Source organism: Petaurus breviceps, unplaced genomic scaffold (assembly GCF_028583685.1).
Source record: "Petaurus breviceps papuanus isolate PSGF00001 unplaced genomic scaffold, PetGlider_PUasm1.0 90879, whole genome shotgun sequence".
In the NCBI taxonomy this organism is placed as follows: domain Eukaryota; kingdom Metazoa; phylum Chordata; class Mammalia; order Diprotodontia; family Petauridae; genus Petaurus; species Petaurus breviceps.
In genome coordinates, this window is record NW_027187368.1 from 1,274,635 (window position 1) to 1,294,809 (window position 20,175).

Here is a 20,175-nt window from a genome sequence, read left to right on the forward strand (position 1 = left end):
TGCTAGTGTAGAGACAAAGCATGGTGCAGAGGAAGGAGCACTGGGCCTGTGGTTTGATTTCTAACATTCTGGTTCTTGAGTCTATTTAAGCTCTAACATTACGGGTTTTAATAAAACTGGACTCACAAGGACCCACATTGCCAGTTGTTCTAACATTTTTCTGGGGGAACTTGGAGTTTCAAAGAAGTTGTGACTGGAACAAGGTCAGATGGATGGTAACAAAACTTGATGTGAACACAGATCATCTGAGTGCGAGGTGTATGCTTTCCCGTGTGCCAAACGAATTCCTTCTTTTTTGAGCAGATAGAAGAACAGAATGGAAAAGGAGAATAAGACAAGTATCTCTGAATTCCTCCTCTTGGGACTTCCTATCAGACCACAGCAACACGTTCTGTTCTACATTCTTTTCCTGAGCATGTATCTCACGACAGTCCTGGGGAACCTGCTTATCATCTTTTTGATCAGACTGGACTCTCACCTTCATACCCCCATGTATTTCTTCCTCAGTCACTTGGCCTTCACTGATGTCTGTTTCTCATCAGTGACTACCCCAAAGATGTTAGTGAACATACAAACAGGGAGCCAGACCATTCCCTACAGTGGCTGCATCTCACAGCTGTATTTCTTCATATTCTTTACTGATCTGGACAGCTTCCTGTTCACTGCAATGGCCTATGATCGCTATGTTGCCATCTGCCACCCTCTCCACTATACCACTGTCATGAGCCAGGAACTGTGTATCCTGCTGGTGGTTGGGTCCTGGACCCTCTCCTGTGCCAGCTCTTTGACCCACACCCTTCTCCTGGCCCGCCTGTCCTTCTGTGCAGAAAATGCTGTCTCCCATTTCTTCTGTGACCTAGCTGCCTTGCTCAAGCTGTCCTGCTCAGACACTTCCCTCAATGAGCTGGTCATATTTACTGTGGGAACAATAGTCATTATGCTTCCATTAATATGTGTCCTTGTTTCTTACATACACATTGTTGCCACCATCCTGAAGATCCCTTCTATCAAGGGGACTTGGAAAGCATTGTCTACCTGTGGCTCACACCTGTCTGTAGTGTCTTTATATTATGGAACAATCATTGGCCAGTACCTTTTCCCCTCCTCCAGGAATTCAAATATCAAAGATATCATCTCTGCCATGATGTATACGGTGGTGACTCCCATGCTGAACCCCTTCATTTATAGTCTGAGGAATAGAGACATGAAGGGTGGTTTTAGAAGGATCCTCAACAGAACAATATTCTCTTCTTAGTGACAGTAATTTATACTTCTAAACTAGCTCCATGACCCTAATTTCTTCTTCCCATTGGCATTTTGGGCCTCTTTTGCCATTTGAGTTAATCTATTTTAAGGTGTTTTTTGTTTTTGTTTTTTTGGAGGGGAAAGGCAGGGCAATTGGATTTAAGTGACTTGCTCAAGGTCACACAGCTAGTAAGTGTTAAGTGTCTGAGGCTGGATTTTAACTCAGGTCTTCCTAACTCCAGGGCCAGTGCTCTATTCACTGTGCCACCTACCTGCCCCCAATTTTTGGGGGGTCTCCTTTAGCAGACTGTTGACTCGCTTTTCATGATTTTCTTGCATCATTCTCATTTCTCTTACAAATTTTGCCTCCACTTCTCTCATTTGATTTTAAAAATCCTTCTTGAGCTCCTCCATGGCCTGTAACTGATTCATATTTTTCTTGTAAGCTTTTGATGCGGGAGTTTTGACTTCGTCAACTTCTTCCGGTTCTGTGTTTTGATCCTTTCTGTCCCCAAAAAAGGATTGTATGGTCCGATTGTGCTTCCTCTGCTTGCTCATCTTGCCAGCCAATTACTTGACTGTTGAGCTCTTTGTCGTGGTAGAACTCTGCTTTCAGAGTGGAGAGAGATGTGTCCCAAATCACTGGGGATTTTGCAAATGTTGTCAGAGCTATGAGGAGGGATCCCTCTCTACAGACACCCCAAGCTCTGGAACACTGGCCACACACCCGAAGACCACCACCCAAGACCATGATCCAGATCTAAGCAGGTCAAAACAAGAGCAATTATCCTCTGAATGGTCTCTTGGTCCCCCTATTATCTGCAGGCCAGGAGCTCGAGAGGCAGCCACAAAGCAGCAGCTGCAGCTACCATACCTCCACCACCTCTTGCCTGGGGGCAGGGGCCAAACCCCAATCTTCCATCACCCATTTCCAACAGAGTTTCCCACTGACCTTTTACTTTCTATTTGGCATTTATGGGTTGAGAAGTCTGCAAACCACCACAGCTGCTGGTGATTCACTCTCCTGAAGTCTGCTCCAGTTGATCTGTGCCACTGGTCAGGGCCACCCAGGGTCTGGGCCTGGGTGACTCACATGGGTATGTGCTCAGCTCCCAGCTTGGTGTGATAGACCCTTCCTGTTGGCCTGGTAGGCTATCTTCAGTGGGAGATTTGTTTCTCTCTGTCACTTTGTGGGTTCTGTAGCTTTTAGAGTCATATTTTACAGGTATTGGAGGTGGTTGGGGTGGGAGCTCAGGCAAGTTTTTGCTTTTACTCTGCCATCTTGGCTAGGCCACTCAATGACCCTAATTTCATTCAATTCATGGAATTAAATATAGCCTCTATTTGCTCTACATTTGAAAATTGTAATAATAATCATGCCGTACATTTCTTTATTGGGCTTTCATATATATTGTCATTTGATCCCTCACTGTAACAGTTGAAGGTAGAATGACAGAAATTATTATTCCCATTTTCTAGATGTAGAAACTGAGTCCCAGAGACTGTTTTATGTAAGAATCAAATCCATGCTACTTGTGTCTACTCTGTATCCAACCTCATATTGATGTTTAGTGATTTCTAATTATGTTATTTCTACTACCTTTGGTACCAAAGGCAATATATCAGTTTAAAATGTTAGGATCTTCACGTTCTATTTCTTTATTTTATTTGGAGGGAATTGTGAAACCTTTGACAGAATTGAAGAGACTCTCAAAGATATCTCTCAGTTTCCTTCCCTCCTTCCTGCTTTCCTATCTTCCTCTCTTCATTTCTCCCCTCCTTCCTTCATTCTCTCCTCCCTTCCTTCCTCTTCTTTTTTTCCTTTCTGCTTTTTCTCAAACATTTTAAAGCACAATTATGTCATGACATTGTGCAAATCACTGGGGATAGTTTGGAATATATTCTGTTTTTTCCAAATGTAGATCACCCTTCTGCCCCCAAATCTGCCTCCCTGAAACCTGACATGACATTAATACAATTTTTTTTTGTAACTGTAGATATATGTGCACCTCTCAATAAAGTATACACACAATACAAGTCTAGCCATGTCGCCTCTGCTCTCCTCCCCAGAAATCAATAAATTCTAGTAGCTCCCTATAACCTTCAGAATCAAAAACAAAACCTTCAGTTTGGCATTCAAAAACTTTCATATTCTAGTACTTCCCACTTTCCAGTTTTTTTGCACCTTACTTGCATTCATCTATACTTCCATTCAGTGACATTGGCTTCCTTATTGTTACATGAACAAGATACTTCATTTCTCAATTCTGGGTATTTTCTTTGGCTGCTTGCCATACTTAGAATGTCCTCACTCCTTATCTTCCCTGGCTTCCTTAAGGCCCCAACTAAAATCCCATCTTTTGTAAGAAGCTTTTCCAAACTCCTCTTATTTCTAGTGCCTTCTGTCTCTTAACTATCTCCTATTTGTCCTTTATATAGTTTGCTTGTACATATTTTTTAATTGTTGTCTCCCCCATTAGGCTGTAAGTTATCTGAAGGTAGGAACTATCTTTTGCCTTTTTTTTAAAGCATCTCTAGCATGTATCACAGTGCCTGGCACATAGTAGATGCTTAATAAATAATTAACTTTCTATCTGTAGGTTTAATGGAATATAAGATCTTCCCTGTCTAGTAATAGGCCTATGTGACCACATGTGTCCCTTTTTCCCTTGGAACAGGAACTGTGTTCCCAGGTCTACAGGTACACAAGTATTTCAATCATGGATTGCTACTTTGAACTTCAGCTCAGTTCACAGCTGGGACACATCCTGAATTACATAGAGCCCATCAAGTGATACAGGGATGTTTATATTGCCTTGGAGGAGGAACTTGCCTAAAGAAAAGCTTGTTTACAGGGAGGTTGCTTGCAGGAAGGCTTTCACACCTTTTAGCACTCAGGCACTGAGTCACATGGGTTTTAATGCCTTCTGACACTGAGCCTATTAGTTGAAAACAATATATAGAGGAAGGTTGGTATTTTACTTTGGGGTTTACTCATGGGAAGAATGTTTCTTCATGATTTGGCCAGACAAGACTCTGGGTAGCTATTGGCAAGGAGCCCCTTGGCTTTATGAACTCAGATGTTGGTGATCCCTGGTCTGGTGATTAAATATCTATTACTCTGTTTAGACGGTTGGAGTCCTGTCTATTAGATTCTTTCTTTGATACTTACTTCTTTCTACTTATCTGTCTACATTGTTTAATTAAAGTAAGATTATTGACCCCTTTAGAGTTGTGTTTCCTTTAGAAAAGCAGATCAAAGAACCTGTGCTAACAACCCACTCTGTGTGCTAGTGTGGTTGCTAATACACCATCTCCCTTCCTATTCTAGGGACAGTAATTACTCCTGAAAAGCCTTTCCCCACCTTATCTTGCCTGCTTCAAGTGATGGCCTAAACCCATTAGTCCTGAAAGTATCACCTGTTATAAACAAATACAAAAGTTAAGTAGCCCTTCCCTTAAGGACATTAAATTCTAATGGGAGAGATGACAAAAAATATTAATGTAGATATACATACATATATGTATATGTATGCATATACATATATAAAAATAACTGAATACAAGGTAGTTTGAGGATGGTATACACTATCATCTTGGAGTATCAGAAAAAATTTGTATAGAAAGTGATACTTGAGTTATTTTTTTTAAAGCAATTGGGGTTAAGTAACTTGCTCAAAGTTACATGGCCAGGTGTTTCTGGGTGGGTGCTAAGTGTCTGAGCCCGGATTTGATCCCCAGGTCATCCTGACACTGGGGCCAGTGCTCTTACTCGCTGTGCTACCTGGCTGCCCCTGATACTTAAGTTATTTTGAAAAAAAAAAACAACTAAGTATTCTGAGAGTAGGAGGTGAGTCCTAGAGGTCACAGACACTGGAGATGGGGAATCATGTGTGCATTAAAGCAAGTGGGGAAGTATGGGTCTATTGTAAGGTAAGTAGAGGAGAATAATGTGTAAGAAGGCTAAAAAATAGGAAAGACACACGTTGTGAAGAGATCCAAATGTCAAATAAAAGAATTATCATTTAATTTTTTATATACTGTCCTTGAGGAATATCACTTTGTACAGTTAGTAATCATAACCATGAATGTAAATGGTATGAACTCACCCATAAAACTAAAGTGGAGAGCAGAATGGCTTAGAAACCAGAATCCAACAATATGTTGTTTACATGAAACACACTTGAAACACAGAGACACACTCCAAGTTTAAAAAAAAGGGGCTAGAGCAGAAGGTATTATCCTTTAGCTAAGGTAAAAAAAAGGGGGGGGCTAGTGTTTATGATATCAGACAAAGCAAAAACAAAAATAGACCTAATTAAAGGGAATAAGTGGTAAAACTACATCTTGCTAAAAGGCACCATAGACAATGAAGTATAATAAATAATAAAGATATATGCACCAAATGGCATAGCATTAAAATTCTTAATAGCTAGAAAAATATAGTAACAAAATTTACCTGGAATAACAAATGTTCAAAAATATGAAATAAGCTGGCCTAGCAGTTCAGATTTTAAACTCTATTACAAAGCAATAATCATCAAAACAACCTTAGTCTTACTGACTAAGAAATAGAGTGCTGAATCAGTAGAAAGGATTGGGTACACAATACATAGTAGTTAATGACCATAGTAATCTAGTATTTGATAAACCCAAAGATCCAAACTTTTGGGGTAAGAACTCAACATCAGAAAAATTTTTCTGGGAAAACTAGAAAGCAGTTTGGTAGAAATTAGTCATAAACCAACATTTCACACCATATGCCAACATAAGGTCAAAATGAATAAATGATTTAGACATAAACATCAATGTCATAAGTAAATTAGATGAACATGGAAAAAAGTACTTGTTAGATCTTTGGGTAAGGGAAGAGTTTATAACCAAACAAGAGATAGAAAGTATTATGGGAAGGAAAAATAGATCATTTCGATTTGATAAAATTAAAAAAAATTTTCACAAAAAAAATGAATGTAGACAAAATTAGAAGGAAATAGGAAACTGGAAAAAATTTTACAGCACATTTCTCTGATAAATGCCTGATTTCATAAATATATAGCAAACTGAGCCATATTTAGTAAAATGAGAGCTATTCTCCAGGTGCTAAGTGGTCAAAGGATATGAAGAAGCAGTTTTTAGAAAAAGAAATCAAAGTTATCAATAGTCACTTGAAAAAAATACCCTAAATCACTACTGATCATAAAAACACAAATTTAAAAAAATCTGAGATACTACCCCACACCTATCAGTTTGGTTCATATGAAAAAAAGGGAAAATGGCAAAGGCTGGAAGGGATGTGGAAAAGTTGGGACAATAATGAATTGCTGGTGGAATTGTGAACTAATCCAACTATTCTGGAGAGCAATTTAGAACTGTGGCCAAATGACTATAAACTGTACATAACCTTTGACCCAGAAATATTAGGTCTGTATACCAAAGAGATCAAAGGGAAAAGGACCTATTTATACAAAAAATATTTATAGCAGCTATGGAGGTAGAGAGGAAGGTAGAAAAGAATGGGAAAATAAAGAGATGTCCATCAATTGAGGAATGACTGAAAAAGTTGTGTTATATGATTGAATGGAATACTATTTTGCTATGAGAAATGATGAGCAAGACGTTATCAGAAAAACCTGAGAAGACTCATATGAAATTATGCAAAGTGAAGTGAGCAAAACCAAGATAACATTGTATACAGTAATAGTAATATTGTAAGGATGATCAACTATGAAAGATTTAGCTACTCTAATCAAGACAATGATCCAAGACAATTCCAAAGAACGAATGATGAAAAATGCTATCCACCTCCAGAGAAGGGACTAATGAAGTCTGAATACAGATTGACTTCACATGTATAATCTATATCAAATTGCTTGTCTTCTGAAAGAGGGAGAGGGACAATGAAAGGGAGAGAATTTAGAGCTCAAAATTTCAAAAAAAATGATGGCTAAATATTTTTACATATAATTGGGAAGCATTTAACAAACAAATAAAAATAATTTAAAAAAATAAAATGGTTTATGAACACTACTCTGAAGTAATGAAGACAACATGAAGATTGTATTGAGCAGGGTTTTTAACATCTAGGAATAAGTATAATATTTATGTGCTATATGTTTTTATAAAATCATAAAATACTAATGTAAGAAGGTGTCTAAGAAATCATTTTTTCTTACTGTCTCATTTCATAGATAAGGAAACAAGAATCAAAGAGGTTCAAGAAATTTCTCATGGCTACCCAGGTGGCAAGTGGCAAAGCTGAGAGCCCAACCCAGATGTGCTAATTCTTTGTCTAATGGTCTTTCTCATAAGTGAAGCTACATTTATTTTTGTAGTCTAAATAAGTCTATGGTTTCATAGGATATTCTAATCAGCGCAGTCAAATGGACAGTAGTCTTCTAGTCTGAAGGCTTGGTTTCCCTTGTTGTAAACTGTAGAAGCATGACTTATGTGCAACCAGATCTTATGCCTTACAGTCCAGGGCATTCTTTACCATAGTGCATAATATGAAAGTAATTTACATATGAAAAATCTTAGATTTTCATTTTTTCATTTTTTGTGAACTTACCATGATCTGTTTTATATTGTTATTATTTACGATATCACCCATATACTAGAGTATGATCAGGAACTGTTTAGGTAGGAGTTGGAAGAGATGACCTTTAAGGGTCCATCAAAATTGAGGAGTCTAGAATTCTAACATTTTAAAAAATCTTGCCTTTTATTCACCTAGTGTTCTTGTATGGCTTTGAATCATGGAATAAAAGTTACTCAAAGAAATAAAAATTAGTATTACCCAGAAGTCACTTGAAACATTTATGATGGATGTGAGAATTCTGCAACATATGACAAATAAAGAACTTTAAAGAACTGGAGCAAATATTAGAAGGGAAATTTATGAGCAAAAAAGAGGAAGGATTGGCCATGGAGTAGGAGTGAGGGATGACAAATGGGCAGATCAATGATGACAGAGGAAAAGAAGCATGTAACCTAACCTGACTGGAATCTAAAGACAAACTTATGGACATACATGAAAAGAATCTCAAAGGACAGGTTCTCACAAAAGAATTGCTCTCTGGATCATCAAAGGGAAACATCCAGAAAGAACAAGAGGATCAGGGATGAATTTGAATATCCTCAAAGAATACCCTAGAGCCTTGCACATAATAGCTGCTGAATACTGAATACACGTGTTCACTGAATGAATGAATAATGTGACCTGAGCAGGTCACTTCCACTTTTTGAGATGCTGTTGGTAATGCTACAGTGAAGAGAATACTTCTCTATATTCTGTACTGCAAAGGATTTCATCTGCAAAACAGAGATGGAAATTTATTACCTAACACACAGAGCTGTTTTGATGAAAAAGAGTCTAAAAACTCTAAAGTATTAAAGCATTGCCAAGTATTTTTTAAAATTAGATTTTATCATTCAATCAGCAAGTATTAATTATCTGCCTATTCTGTGTCCAAGCACTGTGCCAGGCACCGGAGATACACATATAAATGAAACAATCCCTACGCTCACAGTGTTTACATGTTTTCTTCATTCCTTAGTAAAGTGTTTTAACCCCCCAAAATGTCAAAACTAAAATGAAGGTGAGGAGGATTCTTGTCTAAATCTGAATAATCTAAGTTCTGCTTGATTATGGAAGTTCCAGAGCCTGGGCCAGGGCTTGATAGCATTAGGTGAATGGGGCTTGCAGGAGGAGCAGCTTTGAGCTGGAGAAGAAGAAGCTGATCATTTCTTCACACAGCCCCAGAGGAGTAGGATGGACACCCCAAAGGTATTTTTCCCAATGGCCCTGAGCATTGCCTTCTCCAGTCTCTGGCACAAACATTCCCCTTCCCCCAGCCCCAGTGTATCTATTTCACAGGGAGCTTATGTGGGAATCAGGCGATTACTCAATGTTTATTTCTAAGCAGAATCTTGGGAGCATCGTCTCCCACCTCCTGATACCTTCTTTGACTGTTAAAGCATGAGCCCCAAGCTCCCTTGTTAGTGGAGAGGAATGAAGAGGTTCTGCCCAACAACTACGGTGCTTCATCCATCTTCCCATCCCCTGTGAGCAGCCCAGGTTATCCTGTTCCTTCCAGATTTCCATGTATCCTGGTGAGAAGCTCTATGCTCTGGACCTGAGAGCATCTGAATTGATCTCATGCAGGCACAGGTCTGAATGATTTGGACATCCTTACTCAAGTAATGTGTGTTTGTGTGTTTTTGTGGAGTGTGTGTGTGTGCATATGAGAGAGACAGACTGATTCATAATACTGTTCTGCTTCCTTGGTTTAACAAAGAATAAGGCCTAGTAATAGCTAGCATTTTTTTTTTTTGCAGTTTTAGGTTTGTATAGTGTTTTACAAATAAATATTAACATTTGATCTTCAGAAGAATGCTGCGAGATAGGTGATATTATTCTTATTTTCCAGATGAGGAAACTCAGACTGAGAAATATAAAGTGCCTTACTTGTACAATGTCACCCAGCTAGCAAGTGTCTGAATTTGAACTCGTGTCTTCTGAGTCCAGATCCAGTGCTCTATGCACTGAGACATTTTGCTGCCTAAAACTTTCCAGTGCAAATTCCCAGTTTATTTCAATCACCATGTTAGACCATACACTGTTAGAACATGGAATATGGGGTATTAAAGATGGAAAGATTTTAGAATCAACCAATAAACATTTATTAAGTGGCTACTTTGTGCCAAGTACTGTGCTAATGACTGGGGTTACAAAAGTAGGCAAAAGGCAGTTCCTGCCCTCAAGGAGCTGGCAATCTAGTGGAGAAGACAGGATACAAAGGAACACACACAAAGTATTATACAGGATAAATAGAAAATAATTTGACTGAGGGGAAAGCACTAGAATTAAGAGGAGTTGGGAAAGGCTTCCTGTGAAAGAAGGGATTGAGACTTAAAGAAAGTCAGAGAAGTCTGTAGGCAGAGGTGAGGGAGGACCTTCCAAGCATGGGGACAGTTAATGGAAAGTCCTAGAGCTGAGAGGTGGAGTGTCTTCTTTCTGGAAAAGGCAGAGGTCAGTTTCATTGGTTTGAAGATTATGTGTAACATGTGAGGAGACTGGAGATGTAGAACAGGTCTAGGTTATGAAGGGTTTTGAATGCCAAACAGAGCATTTTGTATTATATCTTGGAGATAATAGAAAGTCACTGGAGTTTACTGGAATCAAAGGGACCCAAGAATATAGAATGTTTAAAACCTTTAAAAAACGGATTGGACAGGTAGCATCATCTAATGGAAAGACCATCATACTTGGCATCAGAAAACCTGAGTTTTAGTTCCATATTAGTAAATTGTTTAGCCATTCAACTGGGGAAATAACCTCAACTTTTAAGCTTCTTTTTCCTTATCTGAAAAAAAGGCTCAATAGTACCTTATTAGGATGTCAGACAATAGAACAACAAAGCTCTATGAAAATAGAAGCTATTTTCCGTCTTCCAACTGGAAAAGACCTTAAAATCTTTCTGAGAAGGGATCATAAAAAGTAATCTAGTCTAAATCACCCATTAAACAGAGAAGAAAACTGAAGCCAAGAAAGGTGAGACAGAGGTCACTATCAATAATTGATTTAGTCATAGAGCCAAGTCACAGAACCCAGTTCTTTGGACTCCTAACACCATCTTTGCTGCACTGCATCCCCTGACCTCCTTGATCCTTTGCTTAGATGCTGCACAATTGTCAATTGACAGCCCCAGCTCTCTCATACTGCAACCTCTCTGATAGCAAACTCTAGGATTCCCTGTCTCCCTGGTCTCTCACCTTAGCTCAGAAAGTTAATGAAATGAAATTGAAGATCCTCTGGACACGTGAACAGCTCTTTCAATGTAAGAAAATCTAGGGAGTGGGAGAAAGGCCAGAATTCAGGAAACATAAGAGCTTTCCCCAAATCAGAGTGATTGAAAGGGGAAGATGGGCTGTGTAAGGCAGTAGTGAGCACTCTCTCCATTTGGAGTGTTCGAGTAGAGGCTGAAGGACCACCTGTCAGGGAAGCTATGTAGTAGATTCCCAGACTGAGTATTAGTTTGGGCTAAATTAATTTTGGAGGTTTCTTTAAATGCTGAGGCCTTGTTAGGCTAACTCTGAGATTCTGTTAAGCTGAGGCCATATGATTCTATGTTTCTTTGACTATGTGAGTCTTAGATTCTTTGATACAAGTATTCTAATCTATTCTAGTATTTTATGAGTGAATTGGATTAAGTCATAAATAACATAATTTTGAAATTTGCAGATGACAAATCTAGGAGGGAGAGTTAGAATGTTAAATGCCAGAGTTAGGATTCAAAAAGATTATAATAAAGGTTAGAAAAATAGGCAAAATCCAATACTTTGCATTTTAATAGAAATAAAGGTAAAATACTCCACTTGACCTCAAAAAATCAGCTCTACCAGTTCAAGATGGAAAAGGCATGCCTAGGCAACAAGTTGTGTGGAAAAAAAAGATCTAGGAGACTTAGTGGACCACAAAGCCAAAGTGGGTCAAAGGTGTGTTATGGAATCTAATAAAGCTATGGTAAGATGGTTGTGCTACATTAAGAGAAGCAGCATCCAGAGCAAGGGGAGAAATAGATCTTTTGGGCTCTATCTTGGTCAGACCACATCTACAGGATTCCCCTCAGTGTCTGATACCCCATTGAGAAGCTGGAGCATGCCCATAGGAAGGAAACCACAGTAGGGAGTAAGACTTGAGACCATTCCATCCAAGGGTTAACTGAAGGAGCTAAAAATGTTCAGCCTAAAGAAGAGAAAGCTTTGGAGGAGCTTGACAGCTATCTTCATATAGTTGTAGGACTGTTGTGTGGAAAAGGAATTGGTGTGTTTTGCTTGAATTCAAAGTGCAAAATTGGGAGCTAGGGGTGAAAGTTATAGTGGCATGGCAGATCAGTTCATCGTAATGAAAGGTTTCTTAACAATTAGAACTGTCCTAAAGTGGGATGGGACATATCTGAATAGAATGGATTTTTCCTCCCCAGAGAATTTCAGGTGAAAATTGATAGGCCAATTGTTTAATTGCTTAGCATCTTATAGTGGACCTTTTTTTTTTATATATATATGAGTTCAACCAGAAGACCTGTGAGGTTCCTTTATACTCTTAAATTCTGTGATGCGCTAACTCTGTGACATATTTTTATGTACATAAGCTTATTGTTCAAGTAGCTACAATATTGAAATTTATCCTGGGGAAGAGAAGAGTAAGTGAAACAAAATTGTTTCTTTTAAATATGTTTAGGGCTGCAATGTTAAAGAACTTTATTGCAATTAAAGGACCCTAAATTAAACTGATTGCATAAGTAGTGATTTACTAGTCCCAGGAGATATTCAGAGTTTGAATGAACTCTGATTGAAAGTTATATGGAGAAACTTCCTAATTCAGTTTTGGGTTGGAGAGCATGACTTTTGAGTTCCCTTTTAATACTCATTTTATAAACACAAATATATATTATAGAGATGTATATATGTGTGTGTGTATATATATCATATATTAAAATATATAAATAAAATAAGTGCATTTACATACATACATATGTCTATATATACTGAGAAAGAGAGAGATATGCAAATGTGTGCACAAGTCGTGTGTGTACGTTTGAAGGGAAAACTTTCAAAGAATAATAAAAATATACATGTGTTATTGATCCCTATTTTGACAATAAGACAATCTTATGTGTGAATAATGCCACTAATGTGTTGGGTCATTTTATGCATATTAGTGCTATCACAAAACAGAGAAGTAAAGAAGTTCAGCTAAGCTTTGGCCCAGAGATTCACATCAGAGTCATTTGGAGCTGTGCGTTATTGATGATCAATCAGTATAACCGAAGTAAGAAGCAGAGAATCCACATCCAGTTTGGCAAAAGGAAGAGTGCGCTGCTTATGATGCATCTGAACCTTGGCAAGATTGGTCAATTCCATCAGGAATTACAGTAGAACTAATGAGACAAAGGAACGGAACTTTGGGTAAGGCTCCAAGAATTCTGTGATGGCTTCATTGTGGTGGTCTGTGTTTTTATTTTCCTATCTTTTCTGATGTTTTGAGTATGGTCCTGCCTGCTATATCTCTGAGGACAGTGATACAGGAGTCTATGTTCCATTTCGTCTTTCCTCTGGGTATAGTGTGGTCCAGTGTAAGGTCTTGCAAAGCCTGGGAGCAGGCACACAGTATATCCAAGAAGATATTTAAGTGTGATAAAGTATCCTGCAGATTCAGCTACAATGGAATCTATGTGATCCTGTACAATGTAGCTCAATCTCCCACCCAGAGGAAAGATTGATGTCAGGGCTGGACAGAGACTGTGATGCAGTTGAGAATACTAGGCCAGTTTAGTGTTAAAGGTGGTGGAGAGCAATATATACTATACACTATACCAAGCCTAAACAGGAAGAAGAGGAAGACTGTTAATGGTTTCAGTAAGTTTAATTAGGCTGACTCACTCTTATGGGATTAAGGCCAAGGTGACTCTCTAGGCTACAGGAAAGGTGCTTTTTCACTGTGACTTTTCTAAGGAAAACACTTCCTTGTTTTAGGATTATGTGGGGACACTTTCCTAGTGGAATTAGGAAATAATTGGGAGAGGGTATCTGGGTCTGGATGTTGCCTTCTCAAGTATCTGAGGCTTTGTGATACTGTTTTTGTGTGGTAAGAGGTCCGTGTTGCAAAAAAGACTGAGTTGCTTATCAGAAAGTCTTTCAAAGATGGCTCTGCATAAATCTTTTTTTTTTAAAGGGGTTAAGTAACTTGCTCAAGGTTACATGGCCAGTTATTTCTGGGTGGGTGCTAAGTGTTTAGCACTGGATTCGATTTAGCACCAGATTCGATCCCAGGTCATCCCGACTCTGGGGCCAGTGCTCTTACTTAATGTGCTACCTGGCCGCCCCTTGCATAAATCTTTTATGCAGCAGCACTGATGAGACACTTTACCCAATGATATTAAATATGTGTTTGGCATATATATATGGCAATATAATGATTGCCTAATGGGAAGCAACTTTATGACCCCTGTGGTTTAGTACTATAGGCAGAATCTATGCATGAGTCAAAACAGCAACAGAAAAAACAAGCCTGGAATTCTCTGCTAGAAAGTTGAGTTCATTAAAGGTAAAGAGAGGGAACTTGGGGACCAGGAACTCCCTTGCCACATGAACTCTCACAATGGAAAATTCCCAAGGAGAGGTAGAATAGAAAGATGGTTCTGAATAAGTTGAATATATTACCTAGAATATGGTGAGAGAACAGTATTGCATCTCTGCAGAAAGATATGTACAGATTATGTGTAATGCATGTCTTTGGATGAAAAGGCTGATAGAGTACAAAATCATTTGCATCATGCTGCAAGCAGATAGCAGTAAAGGAAAATAATTCTAGTAGCCATTGAAGTGAAGGTGGCCAGGATGATGTTTGGGCTGCCATGTTTAAACCAGCTCAGTCTCCACATTGAATGGGATGCATGCCATGAAATTTCCCAAAGTAGAGAACTCACCTGAAATCAGAGACTGCAGGAGTGTTAGCCACAATTAAAGACCAAAGGGCTCAGATACCTTCTGAATACCAGGATTTCCTAGATGTGTTTAATAAAGGGAAAGCAGCTCATTTATTCTCCCACCAAGAATATAATTATATCATGGAACTTTTCAGTATCTCACTACCCTGTGGACAGAGGTGTGACCTTTTTAGCAGTATTGACATATACACACACATATGAATATATAAAGGGATTTGTTTCAACATAGGATTGGTTATTTAGAATTAGAAGGGATCTCATTGGTCAGCTATTTCCATATACCTTAGATAGTCCAAAAATATTTACTCTAATTTTAAATATGAGGAACCTGAATCCTAGAGACATTTAATGATTTGCTCAGTCACATAGGTAGTTAACTGACAGAGTCCAGCCTTGGACTCCAAACCCATGACTCTTTTCATTTTCACATCCAATGACAATCTTCTTCGTCCTTGAGAAATGAAGTTTACTGTGACCATGTTTTGATTTTTACATGAGCAGTTTAGATCCATTGGGAGGTAGACCAAGAGGGGCCTTCCTGCCTCAAGTGTGACATATGTAATAACTCCCAAATTAGCATTCATCCTGGTGAGAGGGAAAGGCAAAGTTTTTCACACTCTCCCTCCATTTAGCTGTGCTTATACAAAGGTTTATGAAGCTAGAAACTAAATCAGGAAACCATGTAACTGTCTATCCTCTTCTGGTAATACTAATCCATACCTACAGAAATAAGGTATGATAGAATGGGTGGAGAGGTATTGGCACTTATTAGCCCACAGACATGGCAGCAACCAGAAGGGGATTGATACCAGGTGATGGTAATAAAGTCATATGATACCATGTGACCGTAGAGTGCAACTATTCCAACTCCTACATTTTACAGATGAGGAAACCAAGACCAAGACAAGTTCAGCAACTTGCCAGGGTCACATGGCACGTTAGTGGACAAATGGGTCTAGACCACAGGAGATTTGGTTTTCTTGTGGGATCTGGCCTTATTGTCCTTTGTCCTTCCACTTTTGTCATTCTTGTCTAAAGTCTTAGTGTGTTTCATCATGGTGAGGGGTGACCTTGTGTTCTCAAAGTCTCTGTAAATAGAGGGTAATCTTTGACACATCCTACCACAGTGGTAACACTTCAAATAAAGCCTAGCAACTGGTGGTTTATCAGTCATTGAAACAGCACTTTATTTCAGTTTAGGAAGGCTTGTCACTGGATTGGACACAGGATGAAGAATTTTTCATTCAGATAGCACAAAAAGATAATGTACTAGAGCACAGATTGGTTATAATTTGCATCATTGGAAGGAATATTCATAGTGAAGAAATCTCAGATAATCCTGATCTTATATAAACAGAAACTTAATTCAATAAACAGAATCTAATTTAACCTCACACTGATAACTATCTGAAAATCTGGAAACCAGAGTATTTCATAAAAAATTACTATGAGATAGGAAGAATAGTACCTTAAATTATGGCAGCCATTTAAAAGAAATACTACTGTGATTCAGGTAATGATTCTTATCACAATTTCATCCCAAGTTGTTCCACTATTTGAATCACAACCATGAAAACCCTGAAGTACATGCAGCTTTTCTGGACAACTTCTGTTAGGGTTAATTTGTGAAACTGAAACACATCAATGTGTAGGCAGCATGGTAAAACGTATAGAATGAAGGGCTTAGAGTCTAGGAAACGTGGGTTCAAACTCACTACTGAAAAAGCATACTAGCTGTGTGACATTGAACAAATCACTTAACAATTAAATGCCTCAGGAAATTCCCAAAGATTTATTTACCAAATCATGTACAGGTTGCAATTTGTGGTGATAGAGGAAATTTCCATAGGGGGTCCCTGTGCTTAAAAAAATCACAAAATGTCACTTTTTTGTAGAAGCATATAAACTTTTGGGTGTAAAAAGATTTTTGAGAGTATTTAAGAAGTGAAAGATTTTAAAAACAAATAGGGAAGACTTAATTTACTCAGCAGCATTATTTATATCCTGTAATATGAGTGAATTTTCCAGAAATTGGAACCCTTATCCTTTTAGAAGTAAAATTTTTAATTTTAATCATTTTGATATAAATTTTCTGCAAACTACCTTTCTTGTCTAACTTTATTTCTTTCTGGAACAAAATATACAGCAAAAATTCCATGATTTCATCTGTGTAGATAGTCCCTCCATTGATGGCCACCACTCTGTGCTTTCATAGAGGGTCTTTATGAGTTAATGAGGCAAGAATTCAATACCTCGAGAGCAACCTTCAGTCCTGATTCTTTCCTTACTTACCCTGATGCCTCCTCAGAAACATTTTTGTCTCTGAGGCCAGCCAAAACTCAAAGCCAGAGAGCTAAGCAGTAAGGTTCAGTTTCTGTTTTACTGACAAAGTCTTTGCAAGCCCAAGGTCATCTCCATGCCATGATGAGACATTGGACAGATTTTCTTTTTCATTTATTTATTTAGCTTTTTGGAGGGCAGTTGGGGTTAAATGACTTGCCTAAGGTCATACGGCTAGTTTTTTTTTTTTGTTAAGTGTCTGAGGCCAGATTTGAACTCAGGTCTTCCTAACGCCAGGGCCACTGTGCCACCTAGCCACCCCATAAAGGACAAATGCATTAGCCAGGAATCGAACCTGGATCTCCCATATGGGAGGTGAGAATGGATTTTCTAATGTAGGAGACAGAATATAGTGAACGCTTTGTGAGTTGTGATTTCATTAGAATAGAGAATTCCCAGGGAAGAAACTCCATAAAGCAATGTAGATTGATAGACACTTGGCAACTTTTGGTCTTAGAATATTGCCTGGGGGCATTAAGATACTGAGTGACTCATCCATAGTCACACAACAAGTATCATTTTTAGTTCTTTAGTCATGTCCAAATCTTCATGAGTATAACCTGTGAACCACAGCATGCCAATACAGTCCATGGGTTTTTTTGACAAAGATTCTTGAATGGTTTCTAATTTCCTTCTCCAGTGGATTAAGGTAAATGGAGGTTCAAAGACTTTTCCAGGGTCACACAGGTAGTAAAAGTATGAGACTTGATTTGAACTCAGGTCTTTCTGACTCCAGGACCAGAGTTCAATACACTGAAACTTCCACCTATCCACAAAATTAGCTATCCTGCTTCTCAAACAAGGGACATTTAGTCATCACGGGGACCATTTTATGAAGTCTTTCCAGCTTGGTCGGGCCTATGAGAGCTTCTGATACACTGTTTATCACTGACAATCCAGGGCCACTTCCACACAACAATACGCCACTGTGAGAGAACTTTAGTGAGGGATGACGAGCAATAAAACACAAAACAAAATAAATATAAGATTGATTTATAGCAGAAGCAATGTGGTGCCTCGGCTCAAATGCAGGCATCTCTACTTACCAACTTGGGCAAGTCATTGTCTTTGCATCAGTTTTTTAACCATGAAATGAAGGGGTTGCACAAGATAATCTCTGAGGCCTCTTCCATGTCTCTATCTATTATGAGGAAATGTAGGGTTCTCTGCTGTCTGTAAGGAACAGTCGTCCTTTGGAGAGGGGAATCAGTGTGTGAGAAAGCCTCTCCCTGTTGTCTATGAATGGAGGCTCCATGTGATAACTAAATGTCATCACTACTCAGAGACAGTCACAGCAGAATGATTTTCATTTCTGAATAAGAGGGAAACTTGTTGCACAAAGACTGTACAGGGAGATTATAAAAGTAGTATTTTGTATGGTCTCATATTCTATGATTTAAAGTTCCTTCTTGTTCTACTCTTACATGTTCTTTCATAACATTGTATGTTATGTGTTCATCCAAATATAAAGTTATTTTGGTTATGCTCTGATGTTCTGTCCATGTTTGGCATTTTATATACCAATACTACCATAGAATATATTCTATATTGTAATATAAAACATATTATTAATTGTTTATGAATTATTTAGAATATGTTCCATAATAATATACTCTATATTAGAACATATTCTATATTCTAAGGTCCCTTGTAACTAACATTACAAAGTCTGTATTTTAAATCTTTTCTAAAAATTTGTGACTTTATGACTCTGATATCTATGAAGCCTAGTATATTCAATACTCTGATTTTCGTGACTCAGTGGTATTTATTTCTGATTCCCTTTTCTTCCAGCAGTTCGTAAAACAGCATGGGAAGAGACAACAAGACCAGTGTCTCTGACTTCCTCCTCCTTGGACTTCCCATCAGACCACAGCAACAGGTCTTATTCTACATCCTCTTCTTGAGTATGTATCTCACCACACTGTTTGGGAACCTGCTTATCATCTTGCTGATCAGATTAGATTCTCGCCTTCGTACCCCCATGTATTTCTTCCTCAGTCACTTGGCCTTCACTGATGTCTGTTTCTCATCAGTCACTACCCCAAAGATGCTGGTGAACATGCAGACAGGAAGCCAGACCATTCCCTACAGTGGCTGCATCTCACAGATGTATTTCTTCATATTCTTTACTGATCTGGACAGCTTCCTGCTCACTGCAATGGCCTATGATCGCTATGTTGCCATCTGCCACCCTCTCCACTATACCACTGTCATGAGCCAGGACCTGTGTATCCTGCTCGTGGTTGGGTCCTGGACCCTCTCCTGTGCCAGCTCTTTGACCCACACCCTTCTCCTGTCCCGACTGTCCTTCTGTGCTGACAACACCATAGCCCACTACTTCTGTGACTTGGCTGCTTTGCTCAAGCTATCCTGCTCAGATATCTCCATCAATGAACTACTGATATTTACTGTGGGGGTAGCAGTCATTACACTGCCTTTAATATGTGTAATTGTCTCTTATATCCGTATTCTTGCCACCATCCTAAAGATCCCTTCTACCAGAGGAATCTTTAAAGCTTTATCAACCTGTGGCTCCCACCTGTCTGTGGTGTCGTTATATTATGGTACAATCATTGGCCAGTACTTTTTCCCTTCTTCTAATAGCTCTAATATCAAAGACATCATTTTTGGTATGATGTATACAGTCGTGACTCCCATGTTAAACCCCTTCATCTACAGTCTGAGGAACAGAGATATTAATGGGGCCTTGAAGAAAGTCCTTAGTCAGGGAATATGCTCTTGTCCTTCATAGCCAGAGTCATGCTTTATTTTTCCTCAGTTCATGGAATTATATATTGTGTCCACTCATTCTACAATTCACAACAATGTAGACAACTTAAACTTATTTTTCCGCATTATAAATTTCCACATGCATAAATTCTCCATAGGAAATCTATCAGATATCATCAAGGATTTTCCAGGATGAGAATGGATAGAGTTTGTGGAGTTCTTGAGTGGTAGACAGACCACTTACTTGAATGCAAAGAAAACTACATTGGTTTATTGTTCACAAGCCACCATTTATGGTCTTTACTGTATTTCTGTGAGGGAAGCAGATAGGAATTCTTTAGAGATGAGG

The 20,175-nt window shown here is 38.6% G+C and overlaps 2 protein-coding genes across 2 annotated transcripts; both read left to right on the plus strand.

Annotated features, from left to right (window-relative positions):
• Window positions 1-301: 301 nt before the first annotated feature.
• On the plus strand, window positions 302-1,485 carry LOC138150504 (olfactory receptor 1J4-like). The gene has a single exon (XM_069073966.1). The coding sequence runs from the start codon at window positions 317-319 to the stop codon at window positions 1,253-1,255; it is 939 nt and encodes a 312-aa protein (XP_068930067.1). The 5' UTR covers window positions 302-316; the 3' UTR covers window positions 1,256-1,485.
• A 17,418-nt stretch (window positions 1,486-18,903) lies between these two features.
• LOC138150480 (olfactory receptor 1J4-like) lies at window positions 18,904-19,848 on the plus strand. Its single transcript, XM_069073950.1, has one exon. The coding sequence runs from the start codon at window positions 18,904-18,906 to the stop codon at window positions 19,846-19,848; it is 945 nt and encodes a 314-aa protein (XP_068930051.1).
• Window positions 19,849-20,175: the final 327 nt, after the last annotated feature.